This window comes from Mus caroli, unplaced genomic scaffold (genome assembly GCF_978045245.1).
Source record: "Mus caroli unplaced genomic scaffold, Mus_caroli_1 scaffold_8, whole genome shotgun sequence".
NCBI lineage: Eukaryota > Metazoa > Chordata > Mammalia > Rodentia > Muridae > Mus > Mus caroli.
Window position 1 is genome coordinate 46,306,497 of NW_028227263.1, and position 24,329 is coordinate 46,330,825.

Consider the following 24,329-nt stretch of genomic DNA (forward strand, 5'->3'; position numbering starts at 1 on the left):
ATACATTCCGAGAGACAGGGACATAAAGATGGGGGAAACTTTCCTACAGGATCAAGATGTTATCTGATGGCATCCTTAGCTTTTGGGTTGGTAGAAAATAGTAGTCTGCTAAGCTAATGGATTCCAAAAAGTTTCTATACATTAAGTGACCAGTGTTAAGTCTGATATGGACGTGTGGAAGGAAGGCTCCAGAGGGCTAGAACTAGACTAAGATAAGGTAATTAGTCTCTGACCTGAAACATTCCAATCTCTTCATAGTACTGAAATTCTAATCAATCAACCAATCAATCTCTGCAGACGTGGCTTCAAGAATTTAGTTCACACCACCACCCTAGGCATTAGAAATAAAGCCCAGGCTAGCAATGTGAACTACAGTCTAATTCCAGTGCTAGACAGCAAAAGATGTTTTTCTCACTTTCCAAGAGGAAAGATTCTTGCTCATAGCGGTGAAATATAAGGTCATGAGTCAGTCTACTTGTGGTAGCAGAGAAATCGCAACGTTCTCAGGTGCACACCGACAACCTCGGGCTCGCGCCTCACTTCCGGTCGGTCTCGCTCCAACTTCCCCCTACATCAGCTCTGGCTGGCCTCTCACTAGTTTGGCCCTCACCCGCCGCCGTAGCGCGGCGCCTTGGTTGCCCTGGGAGACGACCTGTGACCCGAGAGTGAGCGAAGCTGTTTCCCGCCGGCGGGAGCTGCGGCTGGGGCGGGTTGAGCGCGGGGCTCGAAGCTGCACCACCATGGCGGAACAGCTGTATCTAGAAAACATAGACGAGTTCGTCACGGACCAGAACAAGATCGTGAGGACCTAGGACCACGGGGGTGGGGGAGGCGCGGCCGTGCGAGGCGGGTGTGCGGGGGACTGGGCCTGCCAGGTCGGCGAGGGGGCGCGACCCCCGGTGCCTGTGGCTTCTCGGGGACCGGCTGAGGTGGCCACTGGTCACCGCGAAACCCGCGTAGGGAGACACGCCCTGCGGGCAGAGCTTCTGGCGCGCGCCCAAGCCCTGGGGCCTTGGGCGGGATTGTGGGGTCCGGGGGCGTGGAGCCTGGGAAGCCGGCGGGGTTCGTGAGGCTTCCTTTTCCTGCTCTGTCGGGTGGTGGCCCCTCAAGTCAGTTGAGACCGGCCGACTTATCTAAGTGACTGGCTGGTGCTTTACCCTCCAGAGACAGTTTCCTCTTCCTGGAAATTTAAATATTGAAAGCAGCTTGATCCGCCTCCTCGGGCTAGCGTAAAGATGAAGAGACTTGGGTGTGATGGACCTTTGCTGCTGTGAGCCCATGGACACAGTTTGGTACAGGGTGGTTACAGTGACTCACACCTCCCGGGTCCTCCAGGCTTTTGTGTTATCCCTAGAAGTGGGATTTAGCCAAGGGTCAAATGGCATGTATAAATGCGTCAAGGGCCATTAGGGCTGGATAGATAGATTCTTGAATCCCAGGTCTGTCTCTTTCCCCTCTGCCTCTGTCTGTCTGCCACTCTGACCAATCTTTATTAGTCTTCTTATTGGGAGTGCATCGTTTAGCTTTGAAAGAAACAACAGACATACCGGGTCAAGGAAGGATGGAGGCTCGATGCCCCTAGTTCTTGAAAATACCCCATACTACATTTATCCGTTTTTCTCATTTTTTTTTTTTGATTCCCACACCACCTGTTCCTCTTAACATTTGTATAGTTGCAAGTTTACTGAGAAGTTCCTGGGTTATGTGCTTTCAAGTAATGCTAGGTTTTAGATAAATTTTAGGATAGTTTTAGGTAGCTTCTTAAAGACAAGAGGGTCAGAGAGCTTTTAAGTAAGTCAAGGAGTTTGAGCGAAATAACCTTTGCATATATTTGGCTTGGCTTTGTAGACTCTTAAGACTTTTCTTATTATGTTTAGTGTCATGCACACACACACACACACAATTGTGCTATGTCACAATTATGGATGTCAGAGGACCAGTTCTCCCATTCCACCATACGAATTCAACAGATCAAACCCAGGTTCTTTTTGTTTGTTTGTTTGTTTGTTTGTTTTTTGAGACGGGGTTTCTCTGTGTAGCCTTGGCTGTCCTGGCACTCACTTTGTAGACCAGGCTGGCCTTGAACTCAGAAATTCTCCTGCCTCAGCCTCCCAAGTGCTGGGATTAAAGGTGTGTGCCACCACCGCCGAGCCAAACCCAGGTTCTTAAGGGTGTGGTAGCAAGTGCCGTTCCCCGCTGCCCACCTCTCTGACCCACCTTTAGATTCTTTTGCATTGATCAGTCTGTGAAGCATCTTAGTGTTTGTAAGGTAAGTACCCTGGCCTTACTTGTCTTATGTTGGTATCTGCTGTAGTTTACAGGACACAGCCATCCGAGAATAAGAGTCCTTAGGAGAAGGCTTACCTGTACTCTGGAATCTGCTAATAAAACCTTAAAAATTGTTTTTTGTTTCAGGTGACTTACAAGTGGCTAAGCTATACACTAGGGGTTCATGTTAACCAGGCCAAACAGTAAGTTCATTTGACTGCTAATTTTAATAATATTGGAATTTTTCTTTCACTTTGTTTTTATTTATTATTTTCAGCATAATCTTTTTATTGTTTATTTGGAATTTTCACATCATGCTCCCCACTCACACTCACTTCCCAGTCCTTCCAGGTCCAACACACACACAAGGGAGTCCAATCTGAGTTGCCTGTATAGTCATGGGACATACGGGACATGGTCAAACTCCCAGTGGCCAACCCCTTAAAGAAAACGTTCACTTTGTTTTAATTCTCATAGAACTAACTCTTAGGTTAGAGCTGACTTTCTACCTGGGTCAATAGGAAAGAATATTACTTTCTCTGCCTTTTGACTACTTTTGTCTGTCTTTTGAACTGTGTGTGTTCATGTATGTGAATGTGTTTGCACACAGGCTACAGGGCACGGTCAGAGGACCATCTTGGTTTCATCCCTGCCTTTCTGACTGGTTTGAGGTGGGGTCTCTTGTTATTCTCTGCTGTGTACAGCACTGGTTGGCCTGCAAGCTTCTGAGGATACTTTGGTCTCTGCCTCCCTCTCCCCACAGGAGATCTGGAAATACAGGAATATGCTACTTATCCAGCTTTGCTTGCTTGGGTTCTGCGGATCCGACCTCCGGTCCTCATGCTTGCTGGCGGGCCTTTGACCCACTGAGTTTTTCCCCAGCCCTGTTTTTCTCTTAGATCAGTGGACTTGTATGCAAATGTGTTCTGGTAGTTTGCAGCCAATTTTGTAGTGATTTGAATGAGAATGAGCCCCCCTAGATATTTGACCTCTTGGTCCCCAGTTGGTGGCACTGTCCTGGGAGGTTTAGCCTTGCTGGAGGCACTGGAGGTGCTGGAGGCAGGCTTGGCTGTTTATGGCCTTCCTCCACTTCATGGTCACTTTCTCTGATTTATTGCTTGTGCTTGCATTTGAAGATGGGAGCTCTCAGCTTCCTACTCAGCCACTCTTGCTGACACCCCACTTTCCATGGTGGCCTCTTATCCCTCTGTACACCCAATAAACTCTTCCCTCCGCAGGTTGCTTTTGTGGTGACCTTTATCACAGCAACACAAGGGTATCCAGTTTATTAAATGGGCTAACCAGTCTCAGTTATGGCTTAGATTCATATATTTGTTGTCTTAGATCTTTATGTTTCCACATGTGTTTGTTAGCCCTAACTTTGGCCCATGTTTTCATAATAGTTCCTGTTGCTGTGATAAAAAGCCTATGTGACTAAAGCCTATGTGAGAAGGAAATGGTCATCCGAGGCAAGAACCTAGAGGCAGGAGCTGAAGCGGAGACCATGAAGGAGCGCAGCCTACTGGCTTCTGGCTTGTTCAGTTACCTTGCTTAGAACCAGCTTAGAACCATTTGCCTAGGATACTGCCATGCTGGGCTGGGCCCTCCTATAGCAATTAGCAATTGAGAAAAGGCCCTACCCCCAACAACTGGGGCAGGGGGTGTCCCTAAATCTGTTGACTGCCCGTGGATCCCATTTCCCTAACTGAGCAGCACCTTGTCTGGCCTTAAGGGGGATAGGATGTGCCTAGTCCTTCAGTGACTCCATGTGCCAAGGTGGGGTGATGGGGGCTGCGGGGAGGCTTCTCCCTTTTCAGAGGAGAAGGGGAGGGGAATCGTGGAGGGGCTGTGTGTAGGGTGATCATGCGTAGGGGTGGAGCTGCAATCCAGAATAAATGTGAATAAAAGTGAATAAATAAATTAATGGGAAAAAATGCCCTACAGATATACACACAGACCCATCCAATGGAGGCATTTCCTCAGCTCAGGTTCCCTATTCCTAAGTATGTCGGTCAGAGTTGACTGAATCGAATGACGATTTAGTCAACAGGTGTTTGACATTAGCTGCCTGATAGTATACGGTGTGTGGACTAGAGCCAGTGAGACGGCTCAGGGAGGCAAAGGTGCTTGCTCTTGAGCCTGATGACCTGAGTTCAATTCTGAGGACTTGGAAAGGGGACAGGGACAGACTCTCAGAGGTGGTCTTCTGCTCGCCACTCTTGAGCTGTTGCATGTATGTACACAAGCATGCACTAATTAAGTATGATAAAGAAAGGAGAGTGTTTGAGTGAAAGAAAATCAAGTGCTCAGGGTGGCTAGAGACTGCCCTTCTTGCATTCTGCCACACCTTTTAATTTCTTTTGTTAGATCCGATCTAATTTGAGGCCAAAAGAGAAATGACAACTTTTTTGTTTTGTTTTTCGAGACAGGGTTTCTCTGTGTAGCCCAGGCCAGCCTCAAACTCAAGAAGTTTGCCTGTCTCTGCCTCCCAAGTGCTGGGATCAAAGGTGTGCGCCACCACGCCCGGCCAACAACTTTTAATGTTAGAATATTGATCTACAAAGGTGCAGAATGTTGTCCAAAGAGGAGGAGGAATTACTTAATCAATCATTTGAGGACACACGTGTGGGTTAAATGCCTTCTTTGGGTTGTCCTGCTTCTGGAAATCTGATTTCAGTTGTAGTAGGAGCTTTCTGTGAGCCATAGCAGCAGGGTACATGTCTGACTGGTTTGGCTTTATTTGAGTTAACATTATAGGTGTAGGAGACTGATTTTAGCTGTGATGTCCAAGCTCTTAAGAACTGAAACTGTTAGCTCAGGGTTAGATTTAGACCTGTTTTTAACAAGATTGCCCAAGATCAACTTTGGCCTAAACCTAAGAGTTGCAATAACTTTAGGAATGGACACAGATAAGAGCTTTATTGTTCATTTGTAAACAGGGCCTCACTATGTAGGCATGATTAGCTTAGAACTCTGTAGACCAGGTTAGCCTTGAACTCAGAGATCTGCCTGCCTCTGCCTTCCCAGTGCTGGGATTAAAGGTGTGCCTGTGTTCTATTCATTTCAATGATAGCTGTTAGAATTTGAAATGAAGCAGCTGCTATTACAGTCACCTAATAGACATTAAAATAAAGATGCATTTGAACGATTAGAGCTATAGGTGGTTGTTCTAGCCTTAACATGCCATCTGGCCTGTGTGTCCAATTGAGTAGTGGCTGTGTTGTTCAGACTCTCTTGTCCCTGTGCTACCAGGGCCAGCTCTCCCCCTTTGCCTAGGCAGGGGCTATGCCAACTCTCACTGTTAATTCTTTTATAAAATATATTTGAACTATATTGAACCACTAAACAATTTACCCATTGAAAGTATATTTAATATTTTTAGTGTGCAGCTTTCACCAGAGGCAGGGTTTGTTTGTTTTTTTTTGTTTTGTTTTGTTTTAATTTTTCAAAGCAGGAAAGATATTTAATGCCAATTCAGAAATCATTGCATTTGGTAAATCAGAAGCAACCCAACAGATACATAAGTGAAGTTTTTGAACCATTTAAAAAATAAGTAGAGGTGGTTCAGCAGTTAAGGGTTCTCTGCTCCTCCTGAGAACTCAGGTTCAGTTTCCAACATCTCCACTGCAGCTCCCAACCACCTGAGCTGCAGTTGTCACAAACCCAACACCTCCTCCTGGCCCAGGAGCAGTGCTTGCACAGGCTGCACAGACAGACAGGCAGTCAAACATGCATACGCATTAAACACAAAACACAACAGCCCTTATATACTTAGCATCACTACTGATGAGTCGGATGCAAATGAAAATGCCTGTGAGGTACCTTTTTCTCTTAATACAGCCTCCATTTTCCAGTGTTTCATCACTCCAGAAGGAATCATGTCTGTTAATAGTCACTGTTTTTTTGACCTATATCTTCACCTCACATTTTCTAGACAACTATTAATTTTCTGTCTATAGAATATTATATATCTATACACACACATATTCATACTTATTTGGTTTCTTTCCATTAATGTTTCAAGGTTTGTTCAAGCTGAAGTATATATTGGTACATAATTTGTTTTTATGGCCAAACACTATTTTATTCTATGGTGTACTAGTTTCTTAATTGCTTTAACAGAGTACTGCAAAATCGGTAGCTTAAAACACCAGAGGTTTATTGACTTCTGTTCTGCAGGTTGTCTATGCACATTCATGGTGGCGTTCTTTGAACAGATGGTTTGATTGTTGGTGAAGTTTGTCACTCGTCTGACTACTGTGGGTGTGTAACAAATTGGCCAAAACTTTAATGCAAGAAATAACCATTTTATCACTCATAGATTCTGCAGTGTGGACAGGGCATAGTGGGAATGACCCGTGTTAGCTGAATGGTATCTGCAGTCTTAGCTGGGAAGTGTCAGCCACTGCAGCCCAGTCTTTAATCATCTTTATGTACATCTGACAGTTGCTACTAATTATCAGCTGAACTTTAGCTGGGGCTATAAATCAGGATGTTATAGGGCTTGGGCATGGTGTCTTGAAGCAGTCAGATTTCTTATACAGCTACTCAGGGCCCTAATAGCTGTCCTGGCACTCATCTTTCCGACTTGCTTCACCCTCAGGCAGTCCCTCAAAAGTCTTCCCTGATTCAGTGCCTGGGCTCCACCCCTAATAAGAAAATGTAGAACAGTGTATCTAGGGAGGGAGATGCTGGCTCAGTCATGTTTAGAAAATATAAAGTGTAAATTAAAAGGTGTGGCTAAGTGTAGTTAATCCCAGCACTCGGGAGGCAGAGGCAAGTGGATCTCTGGGTTCCGAGGCCAGCCTGGTCTACAGAGTGAGTGTCAGGACAGCCAGGGCTACACAGAGAAACCTTTTCTTGAGGAAACAAAACAAATTCTTGTTTTTAGTTCTTTTTTTAAAGTATTATTTTAGTCTTTAACAGACAAGATCCTTCCTCATTGACTTAAACATGATATCTTCAGATTGGGAGGGTGTAAGTCATCATGTGCATAGGAAACATATTCTGCAGCAAGTCAAGTCTTTTCACTCATTTTAAAGAATATTTCACATATATTATTGTCAGAAATGGAGTACTTGCCTTTACTAAATAAGAAACATGTTAAAGTATGTATAAATTCCTCTTTTTAAAAGTTTGTTGTAAACTTCTCAGTAAGAAGGGAAATAGATTAAAAGGAAAACAAAACAAAAACAAGTGAGAAGAGAAACTAATATGAGAACAGCTGGGGTTTATTTGGGGAAACCTGTGCAGAAGACAGTGATTTGCTGACACGGGCAATGCAAGGTCAAGAGCTGTGGAGAAAAGACTGTAGTAGGCTGACACGCTTGAGAGCATGGTAGACATGGTATTTGCCTTTTTGGTTTTCTATTAGCATGGTCCTAATTAGCATCAACAGTCAAGAGTCCACCCCCTCATCTGCCCTTCTAACATGGTCTCTGCAGTGGGGAAGATGTGAAAGAGCAAGGCGGAAGAATCCGTAAAACTGACAAATAGTGCATGCTTTGTACTTAAGTAACTGATGATGTACGGAAAGGCAGCCTTAAAAACCTGTGATAGAGTGTGGTGTAGTAGGTGTCAGAATACATGATAGGGCGTAAACTCTGTTAGCACTGGGGAGGCAGAGGTGCTCTGCTCGGCTAGTGGTATCAGAGACTTGGAGTAGGAGGAATTAGATGAATGGAACCTATATAGCCCTGCCTGGCCTGGAATTCCCTATGTAAGCCAGGCTGGCCTCAGACTCCCTCCCTAGGATTAAAGGAAGGCAGACAGATGGCTGTGATTCAAGTTCCTACCAATTTTAAGCTTGCACTCTAGGAAAGACATGGCTGGTCCAGATGGGTAGGAGCTGTGACTCCTTTGTTTACTGCTTAGAACACAAGTGGGCACTCAGGAACGTTTTGATTCGTTTTTTTAATCTATTGACTTTTTTTTACTGACTTGCATTTTAAAACTTCACTATGACAGCCTCACAGATAATGATGGTGAAAAGAGAATATAGGTGACCCTTGGACTTGAAATAGTCTAGTATTGCGTGTTGGAGAGCATAGAGTCCAGTCAAGAGTTAGTTGGGAGGGAGGACTGATGAGACTTGGCAACTCATTGCATAAGGAGAAAGGTAATGACTCCTGGATTTCTGGCTAAGGTAGTTTGAACAAATGATGATGTCATCAGGGAAAAAAAAGGAAGCCATGGAGTTGAATAAAATAGACAATGGAGGATACCACGGGGTGACCAACCATATCCCATGTCCCAGGAAACTTATCTGAGTCAGGCAAACTGGGGTGACTGGTCATACTAAAATAGGGTAAGATGGCTAAGGAGAGGAAAGCACAGAAACTGCAGGAAAAATGGAGCAGGTGTAGCAGGGGACTCTGGGCTGGGTATCATGGAAGGTAAGAGAGGGTGTCTGGAGAAGACAGGTTTTCTTTGGCTTACTACAGTAAGCCTGGTACTTACTGTGTAGACCAGGCTGGACTTGAACTCATAGAAATCCACTGCCTCTCCCTCTAGGGCTAAAGGCCTGTACCACCATACCTAGCTATCAGAATTTCTGAGTTTCTGGCTGTTCTCAACTGAAGTGTGATATGTTGTAGAAGCTTGCTAAATATTTCTTGAAATAAAGACAGATGATGTGCATCTTTTTATTGTTAAACTCCATTGAGGGGCATCAACTTCTGGTATTTTGGGTGGTTGGGAATAAAAGTGAATAAAGACTTTTCTGCAAGCAACACTTCTGCATTTAGTGTGTGGTTAATGAGCATTTTAGATGTTGGCTGGTGTAAGCAACTGCTATATTCTACATCATGAAACATCTGACTGTAAGTAATTCAGTAGTAACAGGTGGATATATATTTGTCATGATGTATGTGATGACTTGAAATATTTAACATAATGATCTCATAGAATTACTAAAAACCCCAAATCATCTCCATCTCTAAAAAAGCACATATAGACTATTGATATTGGAGAATAGAGGCTTGCAGACAGTGTGTGACTTCGAGTTATAAGAGTTAGTCATGTAATGCCACCTGTGCTTTATGCCTGAAGATAGGAAACCAAGAAAAGTTTATTCTGGATGCCATAGCTCGATAATTGACTCACTTTTGTATCTGCAATTTAGCCATTGCCACTGTTTAACTATGGGTTCTGTCCCTCTTGGCATATTTCTAGATTTACCTCAGTTACTTCCTGGGTTTCTTAGCCAACTCAGATAAGTTGGTTCCAGTCCCATGCTCCATCTAAAGTTTTTTCAAAAATCTGTTCAGTAAGTAAAAAATTGTGCTGTTGAAGAAACTGTCAGATTTCATATATATGACTTCCAAGTGATGAATCAGGAGTCGATGAGGAAGATGCATGCTAATGAGTCACTTCTGTCTTGTTTGGAACAGGATGCTCTATGAATATGTTGAAAGGAAACGGAAAGAAAATTCGGGAGCTCAGCTGCATGTTACCTACTTGGTGTCTGGCAGTCTTATACAGAACGGACATTCTGTAAGTTCTCTTGTAACAAGACTTCATGTTCATGAGATATAAACATTAGAAATAACAGGAAGAAGAAGGAAAGTGAGTGGTATGGAAGTTTTAAAGTACCTCTTAAAGAGAGTGAGTGCTCTGAAATTTTAAACTAAATCTGACACTCAAGAAAGGTTATGTAATATCTTGTCTGTGATGAAGAGACTGTCACTCTTAGTTACCTAGGAAATGAGACATTAGGGAATGGCTTTTCCTTGAACCTCTTTTTCCTTTTGAATATGTATTGAAGACACTGGTACTTAATTTTCATCCTCTTCAAAGTTCAAGTCAGATTCCAATGTTAAAAAAGGAGGGGAAAAAAATTAGGTGACTTTGTCATCTGAGTACTCGTTTTGATAGGTCACTTGGAGTGGCCCATTGTAAGGCCGAGGCTTAGCTGCTGGTACAGACAGGTATGTTTAGGCTCCTGCATCCTTTTCTGTTCTTGCCCCTCTGCATTGCCCACCACCACGGGGCACTGTTGCTTTTTTCATCTCAGCCACAACGCAGCGCTGGTGCTCTTTTGTTGACTTGCATTGTTTCCCTCGGGGTGGGGAGGAGGTATTACTGTGTTCTTCCCAGACCTTAAGAAGCACCAGAAGCTCTGTTGCCTTGGACTGAATCCAGGGCACGTTCTTGCACACCAGCTTCCTGTGCCTGTCTGAAGACACCTCTGTTTCATTGCCATCAGTCCCAGGATCAGGGCTCCTCGTGGAGGTCTACTAAAATGCCTTTTTTACTTCCCTTTTGATTTTTCCCTCAAAATCATACGTTTATAACCTCAGCTTCATTTGCCATAATACTAATGGGGGTTGTTGTTTAACAAGAGTCCCAAGCGTGTGTGGCTTAAAGGTCTTAGGTGAGCTTTATGAGGAAGAGCAGAACCTTAGACTCAGATCCCTGCGCTCTCCAGCCTGTGTTTTCCTTCCTTGTTTTTGTACTGTTGAGACTCTTAGGTGTTTAGTCAGCAGTGGTTCTCCACCTTGCTAACACTGCAGCCCTTTAATACAATTGCTCACGTTGTTGTGAGCCCAGCAATAAAATTACTTTATTGCTACTTCATAACTAATTTTCTACTGTAATATAAATTCCTAATGTGCAAGATTTTTGATATGCAACCCTCCACGGGGTTTCAGTCCACAATTTGAGAACCACTGGTTAGTGGGTTTTTGTTATACTAATTAGGGCTTATCATGACAAGTTCTCAGCTGTTTTATGTAGTGATTTTTAGTTGAGGATGATTTTAAAAATCACCACCTAATTTATTATTCATTTGCCAGACATAACAGAAGAGTCAAATTTTAATCTGGAATCTATGAAGAATTTTTTTTTTTTTTTTTTTTTTGCTTTTTCGAGACAGGGTTTCTCTGTGTAGCCCTGGCTGTCCTGGAACTCACTTTGTAGACCAGGCTGGCCTCGAACTCAGAAATCCGCCTGCCTCTGCCTCCCAAGTGCTGGGATTAAAGGCGTGCGCCACCACGCCCGGCTTTTTTTTTTTTTAAGGACAGCTTTCATTGTGTAGCTTGGCTGGTAGACTAGACTGACCTCATATTCACAGCGATCCCCCTGACTCTCTAGGTGTCAGCCACCACACTGAAGAACTTTTATTGAAGCCTAGTGTGGTTGTCCATGCTTAGAACTCTAGCACTTGGGAGGTTGATACAGGCGAGTCTGGGCAAGACTTCTCTCAAAAATGTACAATAAAATTCTGACAGGAAGCAGGGTTTGTGATACTGTGCTGACTGGGCCCTTCACTGTGACAGGTATTCGCTGCAGTAGCCAGCTCTGTGCTGATCTGCACTGCTGTTGCACAGTAAGGTGGCATGGCCACTGTTGAGGCCTGTGCTTTTTCAGTAGCCCCAAGCAGAAGGAACACCTAGCCACACTGAACTGCTTGGTTGTCTAGACTAGTCCCTTAGGTATCAGTTAATTACTGCCTCTAAGGCTGAACTACGGATCTGCAGGGTTTTAATGCTTAGTTCCTAGTGCCTTTTTTTTTTTTTTCATAAGCTCGGCATTTTTGAGTAGAATGTGATGTGACATTTTTGGGAATGTCTGGTTTGTATCTGTGATCATGTAAGTGTGTGCAGGTACAGGGGTGTGTGTGTGTGTGTGTTCGCACACATGCATGTATGCATATATCTAAGAGTATGCAAGCACTTGGTAAAGCCAGAGGGTGATCTTGGGTATTACTCCTCAAGAGTTGTCTACTCTGTTTTTTGAGACAAGCCTGGAACCTGAAGCTTGCTGATTTGGCTTAAGCTGGTGGCCAGTGGCCTCCGGGATCCTCCTGTCTGTCTCCTCAGCATTCAAATTATAATTGGTCCTACCATGCCGATCTTTTTACACGGACACTGGGAGTCGAGCTTAGATCCTCATGCTTGCATGGCAATTATTTTAGCAACTGAGCTGTTGCCTTACTTCATTTTTTAACTAGAAAAAGAACCAACAAGAAGAATCCATGAATTTTTGTAATTCAAGTTTATGACTACATTTTTAAAAAGCTTTTTTTGATATATTTGAGATAGCTCAGTGGTAGAGCAGTTGCCTAGCATGTACAAGGTTCTGGGTTTGACCATCAGTACTGAAACACCAAAACAAGTACAAATTATTTTGCTGCCAAACATGGTGGCTCACACTGTAATTGGCACCACTTGAGAACCTGAAGCAGGAGTTTTTGAGTTTGAGGCCAGCTTGAGCAATGTGAATTTCTGTCTCCTAAAAACCAACCAACCAACCAAAAAAAGCTTGCTTGATTTTTTTTTTTTTTTTTTTTTTTTTTTTGGTTTTTCGAGACAGGGTTTCTCTGTGTAGCCCTGGCTGTCCTGGAACTCACTCTGTAGACCAGGCTGGCCTCGAACTCAAAAATCCGCCTGCCTCTGCCTCCCCAAGTGCTGGGATTAAAGGCGTGCGCCACCACCGCCCGAGCTTGCTTGATTTTTTTTTATATTGCTCTTTTATATTAAGGATTTTGGTGTATTTTTAACACTGACATAAATACTTATTGCTGTAGCCAAATATAAGATTTAGAGGAAAAAAATGAATATTTTTACTAACAATTACTGAAATTTCTTTCAAGAATTTTTTACTTTGCAAGTTTTTTTTTTTTTTTCCCCTGTAGCATATAGTCTGCTTAAACCACTCATTGTGGCAATTTACCAATTTACGATCTATTTAAATTCAGTTCTTCAGGAAAGGGCAGTCCTCCCAGGGATATCAACCAAACATGGCATATCAAGTTGCAATAAGATTAGGTTGGACGATAGTTGCAATAATAAAGGCTGGATGAGGCAATCCTGTAGCACGCACGCACACACGCACACACACACACGAGGACTTAGGCCAGTCCCATGCAGGCTCCCTGATTGTCAGTTCAGTCTCTGAGCCTCTATGAGTCCTGGTTGAGTGCAGGTTAGTTGATTCTTCAGGTTTTCTTGTGGTGTCCTTGACTCCTTTGGTTCCTACAATCCTTCCTCCTCCTCTTGTTCAGGACTCCCTGAACTCTGTATAATACTTGGGTCTCTGCATCTGGTTCTATCAGTTGCTGGATGAAGCCTCCTTGATGACAGTCTATGAGTACAGCAGAATAACCAGATCTAACTTATTTAGTTCCATAGATTATATACCAGTTATCATTCAATCATTTACTAAAAATTGTTCTTACACTGTTTGAGTTAATTTTGTTTCATAAAAGTACTGAGGCTGGCCTCTCATTTTCCTTAATCTCTTTTCAAGATGATGTAAAATATGCCATTTAAAAATTAGTCAGACTGCCCTATACTGTAGTGTATTTTCAGGGTACCCAGTGTTTTTCTAATTTCATAGCTGAGTCAAAGAAGCTGAAATTCTGAGTTCTGTAACTTCACTACTGATGAATTGTTGTTCCTTACAGTGCCACAAGGTTGCAGTAGTGAGAGAAGATAAACTGGAAGGTAAGAATTTGAGCAGCTGAGTAAACTTTTCGCTTTGCCTCTTACGGCATTGGTTGGGTACAGTCTGTATAAAGTGTATTTGGCTATTTAACCAGACAGTCTTATATTCCTTTTTACTAATGGTTTTTGAATCGTTAGTCTTCTTATATTTGCCTAACTTCCCATTTTTAAGGCTGACATATATAAAGTACATCTTTGACAGGATTTCAAGACTCATGACAGACATAAAAATATTGTCATGAGTTCCAGATGACATGGCTCCTTAAGTTGTGGATTGTGATACTATGTGGGGATGAAAAACCGAATCTAGACCCTGCAAAAAAGATTATCAAACTGAGCTCATAACAACCAAGACTTAATAAACTACCCAGTGTGGTAGACAGTGAATGTAGCAGTGTATGTGGGATGATGAGCCCACAGAACGTGAGTTTCATGGCAGTGCTCAGGCATGTTACATGATGTAGCCTCACTGCAGCCTAGTTCTGAGCACATGGTCAGTGCTCTTTGCATTGTGTGCCACCCTGCCTGCCATGTAATACCAGTGAGGATAGCCTGACCCACCGAGGCCCAGGCTTGAGGCTGTGTATGGCACATGCCGTGGTGGATGTTCTCAGCTGTAGTCTATTCACTGTATATGGAAACTTCTGTGCTCTTACAGAAACATGATACTTTAATTAATTATTTCATTTAATTATGAAAAACAAAGAATTAGTATTTTTCCTACCATCGTTCCTTAGTGTGTAAGCATCAAATTAGTGTGTTTGGGATTGTATTTATGTTAGAATATTAGATTCTAAAACATGCTATTTATTATTAGATATTAGATAAAACATGCTATTTGAGTTGTTCCTTGTTTTATTTATTTTTATTTATTTATTTTTAAATATTTAGAAATTTCAGCTTGAATTAGAACAGGGTTTCTTAACAAATCTGAAATGGCCTAAATTTACCTCTTCTATTTTGTACTTTGTATTTCTGCAAAGTGGTAGTGTTGTTAGCACTGATGGTTATAAAAGCAAAATATTGATCAGCTAAAAAAACATTGGTATGTGTTGCATTCTGCAGGATCAAATATTCAGCCAAGATGCTTTGTATAAAAATAAACACACATATTTGTTTCAGTAGTATGTTAAATTTGTTTTCATCTTTGATAATAAAATTATTATTTTGTATATGCCAAAAGGGTTGTTTTAAAATAAAATTCTTTATGACTATCAATAAATATTTAAATTGTATATTTACATATATATGAAAATGTGTGTGTTTGTGTGTATGTGTGTATATATATATATACATATATATATATGTATGTATATATATATGCACATAAAAATCTCTGGTTAAAAAGGAAATGTTAAGAAACTGCATAATATGTAGTGGTTAATATGTCCCCAACTCTGTGCTAGGCTGTGGGGACAGTGAACAAGTTAGGCACTGTTCTTTCCTTGTAGAATCCATAGTTTACTCCTATGACAATGGTCTTTTAATTTTGTTCTGTAGACTCAGTTCATTAGTAATACTATTATGTAGCTGCTTTCTGTATGCTGAAATTGAAACATACAAGTAAGCCTTGGTAGAGATAAGTCTTCTCAGGTAGAGAGTACTTAACTGATGAGCACAAAGCTTCACAGTCATCATTGGTCATCAGTCACTGTTTGCTGACACCCTCTCAGGTGCTGGGCTGGGAAACGACTCAGTACCAACATGTCCCACTGCAGACAGAGCTTCATGTTCTTCTACTTTCTTTTTAGCTGTTTGGCCTGTTAGAGGTTTTGGACCACCATAGATAGCAAATGGTCTGGTGCAGAAGAGTTTCTTGTTAAAGTCCCCACAAGCTATGAAGTTGTGTATTAACAGACTGCTTTTCCTGTTGACTTGTAGCAGTGAAGTCCAAGTTAGCTGTGACTGCCAGCATCCATGTGTACAGCATCCAGAAAGCTATGCTAAAGGACAGTGGGCCTCTGTTCAATACCGACTATGACATCCTTAAAAGCAATTTGCAGAACTGCAGCAAGTAAGCTCCTTAATGTTCTTGTGGGCTTCTTTACGAATTGATTTTGTAAGGTGTTTACACAGTGGCTGCCTCTTAAGAGTGAGTGCCAAGTCTAGTAAAACCCCATTTATCTTGTAGTAAGACACATGCCTAGTTTTATTAGTACATCATAAGGTGAAAAATAGCAGCCACAACCCATATTGAAACCCCACTGGACTCCCCATAAATCTATTTCTCATATATTTATCCTGTCATCACCACCAGAGATGTTTGTTGTGTCCCCTCTATCCCTTTGCTCTAGTCTCTGCTTGTCTAACTCTTACCCATCCTTTAGGAGCTAGATTAAATGTTGCCCTTCAAAAAACTGTTCTTAAATTTGACGTCCTGTTCCTTCCAGGCAAAAGTAACTTGTCCCCAAAGCTCATAGCCAAGATCAGATCTTATAAATCTTTTGTTCTTCAGGGCACTGGACAGTGGCAGGCTATGATGTGTGTGGGTTTTAGACACTGATAATCATAGGTTTTAGTCATGTTTTGCTACTTAATAGCTCAGTGGCTTTGGACAAATTACTTAGTACTTTCTAGAAGCTTTGGTTTCTTCATCTTTAAATCAGTTGTGATAATTCCTACTTTGTGAGATTGTACTGAGGGTTCAAGTCAGTTCTTTAAAAATATTCTTGGGTATCTACCACTTTGATTTAATTATAATTTAAATTTATGGGCTGGAAAGGTGGCTCAGTATTTTAGTATACTTATTGATTGTGCAGGGGACCCAGGATCAATTCCTAGTCCCCTACATGGTGGCTTACAACCATCTATAGCCCCAGTTCCAGGGGATCTAATACCTTCTGGCCTCCTTGGGTGTGCATATGGGGTACAGACATACATGCTGGCCAAACACTCTTAACATATAATATCAAATTAATTAATTAAAAGATAATTTGAATTTGTTTGGTGTATGTCTGATGTGTACCATTGAGTTGTTACACACTTTTGAAGCCTAGTACCTGGTCCTGAGGTTGGTGGCCCACAAGAGATAGCATTTCAGTACAGTGCTATCAAGAGGAATGGCATGAAACAATTTTGGAGACAGACATTTATTACCAGATTCTGGATGGGTGGAGTGAGGGGAAAACAGAGGTGGCTTTTCCAAAAGGTTAAGGCATCTAGGTTGAGACTCAAAGGTCCAGTAGAAATTGTCAGATGGTAGTGTCAGAGTAAAGAGAGCTGAGAGAGAAACATGACATTGTGTAATCATTGTCTGTGGCTAAAGCATAGGGTGACAGACAGGTGGGAAGTAACTAGAAGACTGGAGTCAGACTCTCGCATGAGTTTAGGCTTGATCCTGAGAAAAGCGGCTGGGGTTTGGATATGTAGATTTGCTGATAATCTCAAGTAAGGGTATTTATTGCAGTGGTTAACTCTCAAGGTGAACAGAGGAGTTGGGGTTCAGGTAAGCTGCTGGGCCAGGGCAGCAGATAGATCTGTGAAGAGAGAGAGTGGAATGAAGCAAGAACAGAAAATAAAACTGAAGGTTACAATTTTTACCAGCCATCTGACTTTGGATAAAATATTTAGCCTCTTGGTGATTCTATTTTCTTATGTATGGTAAAGTAGAGGCGGTCTTACGTGTAATCAAGGATTGAGTAAACTGAGAGGCGTGGCGCTCTTAGAGCTGTGTTCCACACATAGTAAGTACTCTTTGTGGTCGCTCTTCATTTTAATGAATGGACCGAAAAAGAGGGGTCTAAGAGGAAGCATCCAGTGAAGTGGAAGCTGAGGGCCAAGTTTCAAGAAAGGGGTACTAATGGATGCTTCAAGAGAAGCAGGTCAGATAGAGATGGAAGCTAGCCATCGGATGTGGTGATGACCTTCTTCGAGAGCTTCAGTGTAGGGGTCAGACTGATCCAGCTGAGTGAGGCAGGAAGAAGTGAGACTGTCAGTGTGGATAAATATTTCCAGAAAATGAGACTGAAATGGAGGGCAAGTAGGACCAAAGCTAAGGAGAAATTGAAACTTTGAAATTATGTGTATGTGTGTATGTGTGTGTGTGTGTCACACACACACACATATAATTTTAGAGTTAAGGGGATGTGGCTCAGTGGTAGGGCTTGCTTCATAAGGCCCTGAGTTCTGTCTCAGCACTTCAAAATAAAATAAAGCCGAACCACAGAAATCATTGCAAGACTTGTACTGAGGCAGGGGATCACTGAATTCAGGCCAATTTGTTACTTAGTACCAGACTAGTCAGGCCACACAGCAAGAGGATGACTTACATTGGGTTGTTAGGTAGGAGTCAGAGAGGAGTGGTTGAAGACAGGGAGGCGGTGGGATAACTGATAGAGACAGATCTGGAGAAATTGATAGAGAATTGCCAACTGTGTTTTCTTTACCATCTGATTAGGATTCCTGTCAGTTAACCTAGCACACAGGAACTAATGTTGACTCTATTAATAATGGGCATTATGGTGGGTTGGTTAGGGTTTTGTTTTGTTTTGGGTTTTTTGTTTGTTTTGTTTTGTCTCTTTATTTTAAAATTTGAATAATATGGGCATTCGAATATTTACTAAATAGGTATATAGCCAGAAAACAATTTATAAGTTCCCTGTTTTAGAGAACAATTTCAAGAAAAAAATACTTTGCTAATTTTATGTAAAACATTTAATTTTTTAAAAAAAATAATCTGTATTAAAATCTTGTGGCATGTCAAGATGACTCATATCCAACCTGAGATAAAACAGCTTCTGTTAATGTTCAGCAAGTAAACAAGGAAGAGTAAAAGCTGCTCGGGAGTTTAGCAGTGGTCCTCAGCCTTCCTAACGCTGCGCTGCCAATACACTTCCTCAGGTTGTGGTGACCCTGTAAGACCCCTGAAGCTGGGCCTCCGCTCAAGTCCCGGGATGAGCTGGCCGGCACCCCAATGACTCGAGAGAAAACCACACCTGATGCAAACTGCAAGAGGTTTTATCAGCTAGCTGAGGACGAACTCCTTGCGCTGAGCAGTGTAGGGAGCTTTTAAAGGAAAAGTGAGAAATTGGGAGGAGTCTGGCTACTGGGGGTGGGGTGAGAGGGAGGGGTGTCCTTGGCACAGGGAGCCAGACAAGCGCCTGGCTAGGTCTTTTTACAATTATCGCATCTCTGATTGTAAGGTATTGAAACAAAAAAAGCTTTTTGCTGGCTATAGAGAACAAAGAGCTTCTTTCTAGCTGTATTTTTAGAGATCAGGGAAAACAAGCTTGGGAAACAACCAGGGGCTTTACCTTTCAGGGGAGAAATGCTTTTAAGTCGGGGTCTCACAACCCCAGCCATAAAATTATTTCATTGCTACTTCATAACTGTAATTTTGCTACTGTTAAGAATCATAATATACAGCCGAGTGTGGTGGCACATGCCTTTGATCCCAGCACTTGGGAGGCAAAGGCAGGAGAATTTCTGAGTTTGAGGCCAGCCTGGGCTACAGAGTGAGTTCCAGGACAGCCAGAACTATACAGAGAAACCCTGTCTCGAAAAACCAAAAAGAAAAAAAAAAAAAGAAGAATCATAATATAAATATCTAATTGGCAACTCCTGTGAAAGGGTCATTTGATCCCCAAGCAGGTTATGACACACAAGTTGAGAACGGCTCAGTTCTGTGCACAAAAATACCAGGGCAAGTAAAAATATGATTCATAAAGAAAACATTGCAATGAACTCTACTAATACTGAACATCTCTGTGAATTTGAGAATTAGCCAGGCATGATGGTGCATCCTTTGACCCCAGCACTTGGGAGGTAGAGGCAAGCTGAGTAGTAGTTCAACATCATCCTCAATTATGTAGGCATCTGAGGCGAGCCTGTACTGCATGAGACCCCAGATCATGTCTTAGCTTCCTGTTGCTGACAAAAGTAAACTTTAAGGAGAAAGGTTTTATTCTGGCTTACAATTCAGTGGCACAGTCCATTATGGTGGGGAAGTCAAGGCTGCAGGTTCTTGAAGCAGCTCGTCATATCATAGTCCTAGTCAAAAACCAGAGAGCAGTGAAAGCATGCTCAGCTCACAGTCTCCTTTTATATAGCCCAGGATCTCCTTCCAGGAAAGGTGCCACCTTTCCATAGTGGGCAGGGCTTCCTACCTAACCAAGTCAAGGTATTCCCTTACAGCTCTGCCTAGAGGCTAGACTCCCAGGAGATGCTAAATCTCATCTCTTTGACAACTGAGAGATTAACCATCTCATCTTTGAGGGAGGGGGGTTAGAGATAGGGTTTTTCTGTGTAGCTCTGGCTGTCCTGGAACTCACTCTGTAAACCAGGCTGGCCTCGAACTCAGAAATCCACCTGCCTCTGCCTCCCAAGTGCTGGGATTAAAGGTGTGTGTTGCCACTGCCCAGCTAACCATCTTGTCTTATCTGGGGGAGGGGGTGGAACATAAAGTAGGAGGAGAGGAGAGGAAAACAGGAGAGTTTACCTCCAATAAAAACATTTGTGCTTGTTCCTAAGACTTGTGAGCCTCCTGAGATCCGCTGTGTTTTAGAAACTGCTGTGAAAGCAAGGGAGTGAGATTTCAGGGTGAGCAGCCTAACCTGGTCTCTTCCTGGTTGCCACTTGCTGGTCCTCATCCTAAGATGTGGAATGCAGACTAAATAAAGAGTTGTCTTAGGGCCAACTTTAGATGCTGACAGTAAAATAAAACATCGCCTTTTCCATTGTACCTGGAAGCGCTTCAAGGCCAGAGAGGAGGACCAGTGGGTAAAAGTCAATGCTTTCTGTCTGCTCTCTTCAACCAGAGGTGTTCTGAGTGGCCATAGTGACTCAGTGGAAGATCTGTGCTGCTCTGAAGCTACTTAGTCAAAAGTTATTTCTGAAACGAAATACTGTCGGTGACCATTTGCGAAGGCAGTTATTCTCGTTAGTTTTTAATAGCTCCTATCTCCACATGGTTTCTGCATTTCTTTTTCAAGTTGAGGTGATACACTAAAGAAGAAAGGGAAGCCAGAAGCTCCCCCGATCTGCAAACCAGTCATTCTGCCCAACTGAATGCTGAGTTCCTATAATACAAAGAATGAAGAGTCCCTCCAGGGAACTTTCACCTACCCCCATAAGCAAAGCACTGGGAAGTAAAATGTTTTCTTAATTAGGAAAAGCTGGGGCACTCTGCCTTCTGCCTGACGCCTGAGAAGGCTGAGTAGGTTCCCATGCGCATCGTGCAATGTTGCATTAGAGACATGTGAAGTAGGCACATTGGTACTTACTGCAGACTAAGAGGTGGACTATTCCCAGTAATATGCTATGCAGACTGTTCCCAGACATCACTAGCCTTTGCTGGGTTGCTCCCTGGACTGAGTTGGTATTTTTAGAAGTGAGAAACAAATGGATACGAAGGAGCATGACTTATGGGAACTAGTGGCTAGCCCTACTTCACCCTTTAAAGCATGGCACACTCTGGCTAGGACAGTTGCCAAGAAGTTGGTTAGTAATGTATGGCTGTTAGCTCTGATTCTGTTGATAGTTAATGCTCCTCGAACTTGGTCAGAGGACCGTCTGGTTTCCTATGGATGGTGAGAGTATTACTGTTTGCTGGAGAATAGGAGGTGAGTAAAAACAAGTATAGATGCTGGTTGGTGGAGGCTGGGGGCAGAGGCTGGCAGATTGGTCTATATATTGAATTCAAGGACAGCAAAGGCTATATAGGGAGACCCTGACTAAAACCAAAACAAAAAGAGAAAAACCCAAGCAAACAAAAAAGCAAGTGTGTGGAGTATGATGTGCTAGAATGTGATTGATTGAGGACTAGCCTCCTGACTAGGTAAGTGCAAACCACAGGCCAAAATTTCTTCTCCACACTGCCTAGTTCTTTACCCAAATGGAGTTTTATAGGAACTTTTTTTTTCTATGATCAGTGTAGTTTTTAAATTCCTTAGTTTTATATTAATGTGAAAAGATATCTAGAAGGCACAGAGTTTGAAAATGAGGTTTGATAATGACATTAATCTTATACTCACTTCTGTCCTTAGGTTTAGTGCCATACAGTGTGCAGCTGCAGTCCCCAGAGCTCCTGCAGAATCCCCATCTTCCAGAAAGTATGAGCAGTCAAATCTTCAGGCAGCGAGTGAGACACAAGCCAGTGAGCTGACTACCAATGGCCATGGTCCACCTGCCTCCAAACAGGCTTCCCAGCAGCCCAAAGGAATTATGGGAATGTTAATCTCTAAAGCCGCTACTAAAACCCAGGACACCAACAAGGAAACCAAACCAGAGGCCCGAGAAGTAACCAGTGTAAGTTGTCCTTCCAGGACGCTGCTATTCTGTAGCAGGACATGGATCTCGGGAAGCCTTCATGGCTTCCATGCTAGCCTGTGTGTGGACAGGTCCCATGAGCAGTTCTGAGTTGTCTACTTTAGTTTGAACATTTATGGTTATTTGAGGTCTTGCTATCAGGTCTAGGCTGACTTCACACTCAGGCTCTGTCCCTCTCTGCCTCTCTAGTGCTGGGAAGAAGCATGAGTCACTGTGCCTTATGTAGTTTGAGTCATATTTTAGTTACTGTTTAATGTCACCTCTGATAGTCCTTTTTCCCCATAGTACTTCTCACAAGATTGGATTCGCTTTCTATAAAATGGTGATACCTGGCTTGTTCACTAAGATTGTTGTGACAGCCATTGAAATAATGTACATAAAAATCACCCTGAGAACCTGCAAGTTTGAGGACTTGTATCTCAGCGGTGTGACATTTGAGAACATGTAGCTGGGGTTGCCGTATGCATCTTCCTTCTGGGCATAGTTAACATTCCTGCCGTGTGCATCTTCCTTCCTGGCAGAGTTAACATTCCTGCTCTGGTTTGTGCTTTTTGTCCTTGTCCTTATTCTTCATTTCTCTTTGCTTGTTACTGCCTAGTAATGTGAACTAACTTAACTGACGGAAACAACTGTATCTGGATTTGATGGCGCATGCCTATTATCCCAGCATTCAGAAAGATGAGGCTGCATGATGACGCTCTATCTCAAAAAGAAAAGAGAGAGATGCCAAGATAATGCTTTAAAAATCCAGAAAGTGCAGTTCTCGTTGCTTCTGATCCTTCCTGTCATTGCTGTTTTCAAGCTTCTGTGTTGGGAAAACGGGAAGATGAGGAACAATTCACATTGAACCCTTTCTGTGCACTAACGGCCTGGTCTCTGTGTTTTCTTTTTTATGCTTTTAGGCATCTTCCGCTGGGGGCAAAGCACCAGGAAAAGGGAATGTGATGAGCAACTTTTTTGGAAAAGCTGCAATGAGTAAGCATGTTCTTTATGTCTTAGAACTCACAGGTGAACGTTACAGGTAACACAGATGCTGAGGTGGAGACCGCTAGAATAGCTTTTGCCTATCCAGGCATTCCTTCTTTGTAACAAATTCATCATATTGATGAAGTAACCAACCACTCAGGAGACTTTCTGGGTGTACTTGAGAGCTCTTGGAGGGCAGTTTATATTATTTCTGCTTTTACTTTTTGCCTTAGAAAATAAAACAATCACTCATGGAGCTTTTGAAAATGGGTAATTAAAATGAGAGAGTGGCTGCCTGTGTGGAGTTACACTTAATACCATGGATACTGGCATCAGTGGGCTTGGTGTGAGCCTAACTCCTACTGTCTCTCCAGGGACCACAAAAATAAATATTTGCCTTTCTTAAGTTGGTTTTTAAGGTTACTCACAGCACTAAATAACATGTCAATGTGAATATAGGCAGTAATGGTTAGGCCATTTAAATGCATCTTTTTTTTTTTTTTGAGGAAAGATCTCTTATTTAAATAAGAATTCTTTTTTAATAGAAAGAGCCAATAGCTGCATTATTTTTATACTTCTCATATCAAGTATTCATCCCCTGGGGGGTATGTGGCAGAATACCAGGAAGAATGTAGAAACCACAGGGCACTTACCACACAGAGGTCTGTGGCCTTTTGTTGCCTATCCAAGCAAAATTCATGTGAGTTCTGCTTTGCCATAGTGATCGGTCAGTACACGAGGACGACTGGGGTGATGGGGCTTTATTTGCTGTGGAGGCTTTCGGGATATTTTCCATTGCGAGAGTAGAAAGTGAGGTACTCTAGAAGGTATCCAGAAGCATGCTTTGATGGCAGTGCCGGAACGGTGCATAGGAGGTTGCTGCTGCTGGGAACACGTCACACTGTCATTAGCCTGCCTGCCTGGTACTGGGACATGTATCCAGTCCGTACTGTTGATGCTTTTGTTGTTGTTTCATGTGTTTGTAATCTTAAGATTCAGTGAAGAATTTTAATTATTTAAAACTGTTTTTGATTATTTGTATGTGTGTATATCTGTGGGGATATGTTTACATGAGTGCAGTTTACCATGGAAACCAGAAGGTGTGGGATCCTCCGGAGCTGGAATTACAGGCCATTGTGAGCTGCCTGCTGTGGCTGCTGGGAAGGGTAGTTAGAGCATGCTTGCAACTGCTGAGCTACTGTAGTCCAAAGTAAAGAATTTTTTGCTTGTTGTTTTTAAAATATGTAAGATATGTGAGTATTTGCTAATAGTAAAAAAAATAAGTCAAATTACAAAATGTTAATTGAATACTTACTATGTGCTTGTTACTATTGGTGATAGAACAGAAAACAGAACAAAAAAAAAATCTTCCCCCATAGATAG

General features: G+C 42.4%; 1 protein-coding gene across 3 annotated transcripts in view; it reads left to right on the forward strand.

The window, feature by feature from the left end:
• The first annotated feature begins 648 nt into the window (after positions 1 to 648).
• Positions 649 to 24,329, forward strand: part of Pold3 (DNA polymerase delta 3, accessory subunit) — a 39,222-nt gene continuing 15,541 nt past the window's right edge. For 2 of the 3 annotated variants that reach the window (XR_015047845.1, XM_021167304.3), the window contains exons 1-7: positions 666 to 800; positions 2,416 to 2,471; positions 9,660 to 9,762; positions 13,676 to 13,715; positions 15,597 to 15,729; positions 21,698 to 21,959; positions 22,883 to 22,955. Coding sequence is in view for 2 of the 3 variants with exons in the window: in XM_021167304.3 (XP_021022963.1) it covers positions 741 to 800; positions 2,416 to 2,471; positions 9,660 to 9,762; positions 13,676 to 13,715; positions 15,597 to 15,729; positions 21,698 to 21,959; positions 22,883 to 22,955 (727 nt within the window). In the remaining variant the exon portion in view is untranslated. Of the gene's footprint in view, positions 801 to 2,415; positions 2,472 to 9,659; positions 9,763 to 13,675; positions 13,716 to 15,596; positions 15,730 to 21,697; positions 21,960 to 22,882; positions 22,956 to 24,329 lie in introns of all 3 variants that reach the window. The other variant, XM_021167307.3, reaches the window with a different exon arrangement.